This window comes from Helianthus annuus, chromosome 7, assembly GCF_002127325.2.
Source record: "Helianthus annuus cultivar XRQ/B chromosome 7, HanXRQr2.0-SUNRISE, whole genome shotgun sequence".
NCBI classification, from domain to species: Eukaryota; Viridiplantae; Streptophyta; class Magnoliopsida; order Asterales; family Asteraceae; genus Helianthus; species Helianthus annuus.
In genome coordinates this window covers 3,700,828-3,712,548 of record NC_035439.2, presented here as the reverse complement: position 1 = coordinate 3,712,548, position 11,721 = coordinate 3,700,828, and the positions used below count along the sequence as shown (strand labels likewise).

The 11,721-nt window shown below is 38.9% G+C and overlaps 1 protein-coding gene across 1 annotated transcript; it reads right to left on the bottom strand.

Annotated features, from left to right (window-relative positions):
- Nucleotides 1–3,310: 3,310 nt before the first annotated feature.
- LOC110867640 (beta-amyrin 28-monooxygenase) lies at nucleotides 3,311–5,689 on the bottom strand. Its single transcript, XM_022116644.2, has 4 exons — nucleotides 5,151–5,689; nucleotides 4,420–4,875; nucleotides 4,127–4,314; nucleotides 3,311–3,750 (listed from the first exon to the last, which is right to left on the bottom strand). Exons 1-4 carry the CDS (start codon nucleotides 5,641–5,643, stop codon nucleotides 3,451–3,453), a joined length of 1,437 nt encoding a protein of 478 aa, XP_021972336.1. The 5' UTR covers nucleotides 5,644–5,689; the 3' UTR covers nucleotides 3,311–3,450.
- Between the last annotated feature and the right edge of the window lie 6,032 nt (nucleotides 5,690–11,721).

Here is an 11,721-nt window from a genome sequence, read left to right as displayed (position 1 = left end):
TTGCGCAACGGCGTGTCCGCGCATGTCGAACTTGCTCGTGCGGCGGGCGCGTGTCTAGCATATGCGGAACTAGTGATACAATTCTATCACTACCAAGCACCAAATCAACTCATGCCATGTCATCACCCAATATTCTATCACTAGTGATAGAAATATAGTGGGGGTGGTCACTAGTGATAGAAAATAGCTATTTAAAAATAGCTAACCAAAGTTGAGGGGCTAAATTTGAACTTTTCATCAAAGTTCTATCTCTGCAAAACAAATACGACAAAACAATCTCTGCAAATTCGTTCCAAAACGCGTTAAACTTTCAACGCGTTACAAAAATCACGCGTTATAAGCTTGGCGGCGGCGGTGTTCGTTGTTGTTTCACGCGTGATGGGGTGGCCATCACGGACCACCCCGCCTCCCCTAACAATGAGCCATCGTAGTCTATCAAGACAGTAGTAGGGTGATTGGCATTAAAATTTCCAACCAAGTTCCCATCGCAATATGTAGAAGATGGGACCAGAGAGCATTTTCAATAAATGGGGAGATGTAAGACTAATGAAAGTCTCATTAACACCAAGTGAGGTGCATCGCGTACATCTTAATGTTATTTCTTTCTGTACACATTCACTTTATAACACCTTTAAGTAGAAAGGTTGAAATTGGAAATAGCTACTTAGTTAACGAGCAAACAAATAGTTGTTTTGGTGTAGGTTAAATGGGCATCACTTTCAAAATCACATAAAGGATTAATGTGCCGATATCTGTGGTTAGCATAAACTGGTTCAAGCTTACTTGCATCACATATCGGAGAAAGATGGTTCGTTGTGCGCGCTGTGGCGGCGGAGCGTGATTGTAGTCCACCTAAGGTGGCGGGGCATATAAGTGACCCCCCGGAGGTGGCCGGGATGTGTTGTGTTTGACGGCAAAAAGGGAACGCCTATCCGCGAAGAATGCGACCGGGTTGTCAACTGCAAGTGCTTATGCATGCCGGTGATGCGAAGGCGGGTGGCGAACACGAGCGGAGCGAAGGCGATCAGGCCGCAGATGGCGGAAGTTGGTGGTCCGCTGTAGATGGCGGAACAAGATAGTTCGCACAGGCATGCGCGTATAAGTTGTCCGACATGTTTAAAGGCTACCTGGTAATACATGTTTAAAGGCTACCTGGTAATACTGAAAGAAAATAGTGTATCTCCGTGTACCCGCCCGTATGCGTGTTTGAAAGAAAAAGGCGCAAATACAGTATGATTAAAAAAGAGAAGATTGGTGGGAGTTATCCCCTGTTTTTTCGTGTTATAATAATAAAAAAGGTATCAAGTGTATTGAAAACCTTGCATACACCTTTTTAGAACTTAATTCGTTCTGTGGCATGGCATCAGCCATCAAAATATAGTTGTGAAGCAAATCTTCCTATTTAGCAAACCTTCTTATTTGGATCTCTCAAGAAACAAAGATGTCAGGTCTCTGTAGACCTCTAGACCTAGAGCAAGTATATGTGCTTAGCCAATAAAGGAGATTTGGAGATTTGGACCCCAACGAAACATATCTAGAGAGATGTCTATTAATAATTTTATTTAGTATTAATTAATAGAGAAGATTTGAAGGCTTACACTTTGCGAAAACCTGTACGATGAATGCAGACATCAAGATCGAGTAGAGATAAATGAGATGTGATTGTTGCCGGTCCCACGGATGGCGCCAATGAAGAAGTATGAACCTGAGCGGGTCGGAACTTCTACGATGATGAACACGAACATGGCCACACCTCATCTTCTCCGTCTCACCCTAGACCTGCAAACAAGGAGAGAAAAAACGGGGGCAATGTAGAGACGGCCGGTAGAGGAAGAAATCCCCTATTTCCAGCTACAAAAGTGTTGCCCTATATCTCATGCCCTAATAAGGAGGTGGAGACCTCCTTATATAGGAGATATGGGAAAACCCTAACCTCAATGGGCCAGGCCCAGTTAGGGGTTGTCTCTACGAGCCCACAACCTAGTGTAGTATACAAACTACAATGCGCTAGGCTTCGCGGGTTAGTACGCAATAATAACATATAATAATAATAAAAATGACAAATCACAGGAAAGTCCGACCGTTCGGGTCGGGTCCAGTACCATACCTCGTCAACCATTGAAGCTTTACTGTGATAATTCAGCTGCCGTTAGTTTCTCGAACAGTAACAGTTCGACTGGAGCTGGTTTATATCTCGATACGAAATATCTATTTGTACGTGAACGTGTTGAGGAAAATAATCTTTGTATCGAGTATATTAGTACTAAGGATATGCTTGCGGATCCGATGACTAAAGGTCTCCCTCCTAAGGTTTATGAAGAACATGTTCGGAATATGGGATTATGTAAAGACCTTATTTGAGCATATTGTACTAGCTTATGTTTTATGTTTAATGAAATTTCCTCAAGTTTGATTTTGTATGTCTATTAGAATATGTTCAACCGGTATAATGGCATATAGACAAATAAAAGTTACAAATCAAACAAAGGGCTTATGCGTATTTTGATCATGACGATTAGGTTTTAAATTAAGGCTATAGTATGATTAATGGGGGTCCTGAGTCGCATAATGATTCAACGGTTGTATTTTTCTGCTATAGTACTTGTTTAAGGCTAAAATGAGTGTTAACTCCTGATCAGGCTTATCTAATACTCATAGTAAATGATTACTCGGCTAAGTGGGAGAATGTAAGATTAAATATATTATGTTTAATATTTAATCTATAGCCATCTTAATCATTTACATTATAGAGATCAAAATATATTAGAACCTATTATTTAATTAGTTGGTAATTGTTGATGGACCATATTACCCTTAGTAACTAATTAGGTTTCCTCCTGGGTGCTTATATAAGGAGAGTTATGTGGAGGTTTAAGGGTTACTCAGTTTCACAATTCACACCCCATAAGTCATAACATCAATAAGGTTTTCGGCCTCCTCTCCATAACCGATACCCTTTTCGGTTTCTAAGTTCCCATCATCAGTCAGCACCCTAAGGAGGAACCAGATCAAGATGACAGGCATGTCGAACTCCCTTACAGGATTCTCCTCTGCACTATCTGCTGTGACAGGTATGATTTATATTGTTTTCCTTCATGAACAAACAGAACTGAACCAACACAATTATAATCTATCAACCTATTTAACATGTTTATAGCTTTGTTACAAATTTCTAGACACGTTTAGATAAATGAGTTAAACGAGCGTTGAGTTACTAAACAACTGTATAATGGTGTTCGTTTCACCTCGTGGTGATAAGATGGACGGTCATACAGGCTAGATATCATGTAGTTAAAACATATTTAGAATATGTTCATCAATCTTGAAAGAAGTTTGATATTCTTTTTTGTTTTTACTCAACTATGCAGGGGTTACACAAGTATAATTAATATTAAAAAAATGTTTAGCACTGATACATAACCAGACTAACAAATACTTGATAGAAAAGCTTCAAATATCATGAGGATGGAGTCGAATTGGGAGTCCTTGTACTGGGGTAGCCAAAGGATCGTACTCGATTTTCTCATTGGGAATTAGTAGGTCCCACTTAAACTTAGTCACAATATTGTGTAGGAACACGAGTATTTGCACACGGGCTAGTTCTTTCCCTAAACACATCCTAGGACCGCCTCCAAATGGAACATAGGCGAATGGTGTGGGTCCGGTTCCTTGAAATCTTGAAGGATCAAATTTCGTAACGTTTGGGAAGTTATCTTCTTCCTTATGTGTCATGACTGCACTCCATATTATCTGAAAATCACATTATTAACACAAAATTGTTTGTTTTAATTTGGTCAGTCAAGAAAGAGGATATATACATCCGGTAAAATGGGTTGGTGGGGTAATGGGTTATTTTGTAGTACGGTCATAACAGGCCGACCAAGTCGAGCCTGTTGACCTGCAAACACTATTTTGTCTCTCTTTTCTGCTAAGATCATATAAACAATGTAGCGACAATGATCATCTAAGCATCTGAATAAAATGATTTTAAGAAGTTGTATACTTGTATGGATTAAAGGTGAGTTTGGACTATTTTCAACCCATTTGACACGTTTCACTCTTGGTTAGAAAATCTTATTGATTTGGTCTATTTCACCTAAAACTCAAGTCAAATAGATCCATTTACCTTCCATCCTTTGGGGATTGTGTAACCCGCGTACTCAAAATCCACCAGGGCCTCGCGGAAAGCTCCAGTCACAGGTGGAATTAATCTGAGTACTTCACATACTACATTCCAGGAGTATCTCATCTTCTGTATATCCTCCCACTTTAGCACCTCACCAGGCGCTTTTTCCTCCAAAATGGCCAATTGCTCTAGTGACATTCGTATAAAAACCATCATTAATCACTTATATGGATTAAAAAACTTGAAACTATGTAAATATATATGTATGCAAGTATATATAGAGCAAAAGAGACCTTTCAACACGTTTTTGTAAACATCCGGATGTTCCCCAAGACCCTTCATGAGTAATGTTATGGAGACGGCGGTAGTGTCATGACCGGCAAAGAGTAGCAATAAAATGTTATTTGCAATCTCCATTTCGGATAAAAACCGACCATTTTCATCTGAAGATAGAAGCAAATGTGACAAAAGGTCTTCAAAAGATGGTGCATTTTCTTGTTTTAGGGCCAGCTTCCTTTGCTTAATAATCATGATTAGATGTTTTTTAATAGCAGTTGCCGCTCTTTTAGCATGGTAAAAACGTGTCCCTGGGATATTGATAGGCAGTTCCCCTAGCCCTTTTAGGAAAGTGTTGAATAAAGATCCAAGTTCTGCAACATGTTTTGGATCTTCGAGACTTAGAAACAGACGACACGCGAGCTCGAATAAGTATGGTTTCACCGTGTTGAAAACTTTCACCTCACTCCTACCTTCAAAACAAAAAAAAAATTGTGTTAAAACTTAAAAGAACAAATTACACTGGAATGAAGCACATCTTTTTTTTTTTTTTTAATGACAACGCTTGCTTCTACTCTATTACACCATTAATCCTAAATGAAGCACGTCTAATGAGTCCATTTATGCCAAATAATAAAGAGGTTAAAACTTAAGTCACTAAAGTGTATATTGGTTATTTAAAAAATAATAAAAGTTGCAACTCTGGTCAAACCACATAGACGAAAACAATAGTTCATACTCTAAATACCTTGCCATTGATTTTGGATATGGAGACGGGTAACTATATCCATGGTGCCAGTCAAACGATTCGATAAAGCATCCGGACCTAGATGGGCCAGCATCATCTTCCTCAACCATTTGGCTTCATCTCCGCGGCTTGTATTTAAGCATTTACCAAACAGCATCTGGATTGCTTCGGGCCACCACGACGCCACCAGTTTGTTCTCGTTTCCAAACAAAAACTTGTTCCCCTCAGGCCCACAAAAGACAGCCATACGGTGGCCGAGCAACGATGTTTTGAAAACCAAAGGACTGCCATATCTCTCCATTCTATCTCTCACGAATTTCTCCGGGGCTCCATGTCTTTGTGCACGGACGAACTCTATGGTTTCACCTAAAAACGGCCATCCGAAGCTTCCAGGTGGCAGATTGTTATTGGTTTCTGGTTTTTTCCTGTGGATTTGGAGGAAGAAGCATAGGACAATGAACACAAAGAAAAATGCTAGCAATGTGGCTGCCATTGACAACTGGTAACTGCTATGAACTTGACCTTGATTAAGCTATATATAATATAATCTAGTACTCTAGTTTCAGTTTTAATAATACCATTATTTAAATAACTAATTTAAAAATATGTGAATTGGAATCTAGTGTTGAAAATAAGAAGGGAACTTGTGTCATACATGGGATTAGATGAACGGTCAACATCTTGATTTTGATTTTTAAAACACTATATATATATATTGATCTGTTCTCTGACTTCTCTCTCTTTATAAAATTTTGTATTTGCTCCTTTAACGCTTAACAAAACAAGTTAACGTTGTTTGTGTAAAAGTTTGACTAGATCCAAAAATTTTGCAAATCATTTAGAAAAAAAAAAAAAAAAAAAACTGTACTTTATCCTTTTGAAAATTTTAAGGTGACTATAACATTGCAATCGAAAAATCATAGAGTACCGATTTGGATTATTTGAAGCCACTCTAACTCTTAAAAATCAACTATTTCATAAAAATTAGAAATAATTAAATTGTATTAAACTTGCAATACTATGGTAATTCATATGGGGTGGTTAAGAGAATAATTTAAAAGATACTGTAACTAATTTATTATTTAAAAGGTGTTAAAATCGTCCCTGAGGTTAAGCAGATTTGCCTGTTCTATCCTTTTTTTTTTTTTTTTTTTTTTTTTGCAATTGGACACCTAATATTTGCATTTTGTTGTCATTTCCATCTAATTGAATAACTTCGTTCAAAATTAACGTTTTGAACAGTTTACCTAATTGTTTCAATTTCTTCACATTTTTTTACTTTTTGTTTAAAACAAGTTGGCGTTAGCCCGCGCGTTGCTGCGGATGTTAATTATATTTCTCATTTGATGCGGATGTTGGCTACATCATATTAGTTGAAAATAATAGTTGCGACGGTTGGAACATATGTGTGGTTGGAATATAATTAGTAAATAAAATAAAAACATTACATAGTGAAAGTAGCAAATGTATTGTTTCATGATGACATGTGTTGAACCGACATATGTGACTTAAGTATGTGTTTATAATCAAAATGAACCGATGTGATAAAACCGCTTCATACTTTTCTTGAATAGAGCGAATCAATGCATATTTTACGAACCCACACCATGATCGACTAAAATAAAGAGATACAATTTTGAGAAAAAGCAAGGAAAACATAATTTGATATAATGATATACAGAGTCAATCTAATTGCAATAAAATATATACACAGGAAATACCGAAATATACAATTTGCAAAGTTTAAGAATCGGAACCGGTGGTATCATGTTTCGAAAACAAATACTGGTATCAAACAAATATCTGTCAGTCATCACTCTTCACAACCGAATATTCCTATCAATCGACATTGGATATAATAAACCAATTATAGTACATAAATTCGAATTCAGAAGCAACACAAACTTTCAACTAAAATAAAGGGTCATGCTTGTTCAATATATTTGTCAAGATTTTTTTTTATAAAAACGAATGAAAATAACCTTCAAGTTGAAATGTAGACGATGACAAATTAAAGAAATAGATCATCAACATATCATCTCTATGATGAAACAGAGACATAAATAGTTTAACGAAATCGACACGTAATTTCACTAATTATCATCATCGTTGCAAACTCCCGATCCGATCATGTATTCTTCATAGGTCATATATGATTCCAAATAACCGTCACGAAACGCATATGATAAAAGCAGATCCTAATTTCACTATAATCTTCCATCATCAAAACACTCATGATTCCAAACAAATGTCAAATGGACGATGAAACACTTACTTATGAAGGATGTTAGTTCCTCTTCTAAATTAGTACGCGATCAAAAATCCTGCGAATAATCGGCACATGATCCTATCGTGTGTATAACAATGTCTTTAAATGTAACACCCCGTGTTTTCGAATGTCAAAGTCAAGGTCAAAGTCCAAGTCAACTTTGACTTCTCTGACTGTTAATGTTCTTTTTGCTTTTGTATTATGTGGAGTAAGTGTTGTATAAATGAAATGATCGAATGTTTAATCAATGCGACCGAATTACGACTGTGAATAGTAGGAAGTAACAATGCGATAAAGTTAATCGATCAATAATCAAGCTAATCGATCAATCAATCAAACTCGAGACTCGAATTACGCGAACTCTGGTGTTATATTACGTGTGTGTGTGCCTTATGTGTTACTTGTGCATGTTTACTTATATGTTGGTGTGGTAATCAAGTGAATCAATCGAAAATCAAATCGAAACTCGAAAAGCAATCGAACTCAATCGAAACCGACATCGAAACGTGAAATGTAGATGCTTGTATGTAGATATAGTGATTGGGACTGAAAGTAATTTGACTAGGAACTCTATCGTATTCGTATCATCGTCCATCGAAATCGAAGCATCGAAAATCGTCACGAAATACTCAAAATGTGTCGCGGATCGAACAGGAGGCATCCTGATCGAACAGGCCAGCCGATCGGCTAGCATCTTCCTAGCCGATCGAGCAGCCCATTCGATCGGAGCTCCTGGCCGATCGGCTGCCACTTTCCCCTTTTGGAGCCTATAAATAGGGCTGTCATTGTCACACTTTCCATTTTTGGAAAGCTCTGACCGAACCAGCCTTCTTCTTTACCTTTTCTCAGATTTCTCTCAACTCCGGTAAGCTTTCACTCTAATTCTTGTACGTTTTTGATCATTGCATGATTCTACACCTTTCTATCTTTCAAAACTCGATTTCTAACCGTGAAATCACCAAGATCTAAGTGTTCTTGGGTGATGTCATCATGGTGTTCTTGAAGAACACCAAACTTTGGCCTCATTCAACCATGAATAGCTTAGATCTGACCGGTTTCCACGTAAACAAACTAAGATTTGTAAGAATCTTAACATTTTTATGAATAATTTCCAACATTCTTCAAACTTTTACACTCGAAACCTTAAACCGGTAGAAACGGAGCTTGAACCGGCTAACTAATCATTCTAACAGTTAAGAGGTTCAAGATTCGGATTCTATATACAAGGTTCACCGACGATGGGTTAAACTCTAAACCGACGTTCCGAACCGTTCACCGGCCGGACTTGGGTGATTCCTGTCCGAGCCGAAGAAACGAGCAGGAACGGAGGATATCATAGTTCAACTCGTTATCAAACTACCTCGAGATGGCAACAAGCGAACAAACAGCCAAGTGTTAGACGAAAGGCCGACCAGGTCAGAAATGTTGGCCGAACGACTAGGCTGTTCCAAACAGCCCAGCCGATCGGACGTACCAGCCGATCGGCTAGCACATGGTTCCACACTTTTCAAATTTTATAAAGTATGCTATTGACGAAGTGATGTTCGATCGAATACGCTACTCGATTGGTAAACATTACTGTTCGGATCATGAGATACTATGCTTCAACACTTAATCGTTTTCACAACTCGTTCGTAGTAGGGAATGCCAGCCGATCGAACAGCCTGTTCGATCGAGCGACATCCTGTTGAGAACCACTTCAAAAGTTCCCAGCCAATCGGGTAAGCCGGCCGATCGAACGGACCGTTCGATCGATCGACCTGAAAGGTAAGGACATTTTAGTGTTCTCATATACTACAACGAAAACTTCAAAAGTTCAAATCCTCAAACACAAACACACCAGAGGAAGAAACAATCCACTCGAATGGCCCAGCCGATCGAGCCTACCGACCGATCGAACAGGACTGTCCAATCAGGTATACCAGCCGATCGAACAGACCGTTCGATCGAACCTGCCGTTCGATCGACCAGCCTATTCGATCCATCCACAATTGTTCGCATTTCCACGTTACTCATTGTTGTGTTATCGAACTATTCAGGCTAACCCTACTCTCAGCGCTCCCTTCAATCCATAATCAATCACTGTGAGTATACTCGAACCCTTTTTGCTTTAGCACTTTTGGGTGTTACATACGTTACCTATCAAAATCACAATCGAACACACTATTCAAACTACTTAAACGCTAACCGATTGCATGTATTACGTGATTCAATGTATGCTTGTTGTTATGTTTACACGTGGAATGCTGTCTACCTGTCTTAGCAACGTAGTACTTGATGTGCGTGAAGTGTGTTATATTTTAGATGTATATTTAAGCCCCTTTTTACACTTGTAGCCAAGTTTTAAATTTATAAAACACGATATTTACTAACACTAAACACACATATGGGCAAGTGCACCCATCGTGGACGTAGTATAGTGTTGGTAAGATACCGAGGTCGTCCAAGGACACAGGAGCTTTTAATACCGGTTTATCCTCAACGTCTAATCAAATCAAAAAGTGAGAAAAATGTTTTAAACTAAGAAAAATAAAAACTAACTAAATGCTGAAAAATAAAATAAAATAAAAACAGATAGACAAGATGAATCACTTGGATCCGACACGTGTGTTAGTATAACCTTTGATTATTTTCGCACTTTTGCACTTGTTTAAGAGATTATCTTAGTTATTGTAGTAGGCCCCTCTTTTGAAGGCGACGTTACCCTCAACCCAGTAGTTTGAGTCAGCAAGGATACAATCCTAAAGGGTCGGATTATTGAAAGATAATGAATTAAGTTATTAATGCAAATTGTGGTAGGCCCCGCTTTCGGCGGTGACGTTACCCTCGGCTAAGTAGTCTGAGTCAGCAGGGATACAGTCCTAAATAGCCGGGTTATAGTATTAATAGTAGTTAACTTATGAGGGGGTCAAAGAGTTTGGATCCCCGCCATCCAATACCTATGGGCATTGAAGGAGATCCTACTAAATTTGACCCAGGTCCCAAGCAGGACCTCTAAACGCTGAACAAGGGCAAGACCCTTACCAAACCGTTCCCTTAACCCCCGACCAGGTAGCCAACATACCTCCATATAGACCGTGGAGATATGAATGGTGAAAATCTTTTATTTTATATAGACAGTAAAATAACGCCAAGACACCACGGACAAACGATAAGGAAAGATCACCTTCAACATAAGTAACTAGTTATTAAAGTCATTAATACAAAACCAAATAAAAAGTGCAAAAGATTAAAAATAAAAAGTATTATACTAAACACTTGTCTTCACCAAGTGATGTAAGAGACTTAGGCAAACATGGCCTTGATTGTCAAGAACTCTTACAATCAATCTTGGATCCCGAGACGACTCACACACTCTATGATGGACAATGGATGATGGTGGTGGATGATGGTGTTATGGTGGTGGTGGGTGGTGGATGAAGTGTGAGAGAGGTGGTGTGCCAAGGGATGAGATGGAATGAAACCAAGCACCCCTATTTATAGGCTGAACAGAAGGCTGGGTACGGCCCCGTGTCCGCTGGACACGCCCCCGTGCCCGTCTGACATTCTCTCTCTTCATTAATTGTAATTCGCAATTACAATTAATGCGTCTGCTGTACTTTCACCACGCCCCCGTGTCCGCTGGACACGGCCCCGTGGTGGGCAATGGAAGCTTCTACTGGTTTGTCTTTTCTGCTGCTTCTTGGGCACGGCCCCGTGTTCGCTGGACACGGGGCGTGTTCAGTCTTCTGTTTTCTCTTCTTTGCCTTGGGAGGTGCCGTTGAGGATCCGGGCAGTCTACTTTTATTCCTTTTCTTGTATTTATGCTAGAATTATTTGTCTTTTTGCTTCTTTTGTGATTTTGAGCTCATTTCATCCTGAAAATACAAAAGGAAGACAAAGACACTCTTTTTCCAACATTAGTACTTAAAAAGGGTTAGTTTTATGCCTTAATTGATGTGATTTATATGTTGCATTTTACACACATCAGTACTATAGTTTGGACTCAGCACCCGTTCACACGGGGGTTGTTAAGGACAATTACTTGCATGATTTACGGTGGTGATCATGTATTGTGAACTGTCTCGGACAGTCAACCCGCAGTCATTGGTATTGATAGGTCCATGTCGATAATTAACGTGCATCATTTCCCTCTGTGTACGTGCTGGTTATGCGTAAACTATTCGAACTCCATATGCTATTATCAAACTTGTATGCTCACCTTTACATTATATGTATTGACCTTATTTTAACGTATGTGACAGGTGTTTAGGATGCTTACTTGCTTCCTCTGCTATGAAATCGAGGCTAGGAAAGAGTCTA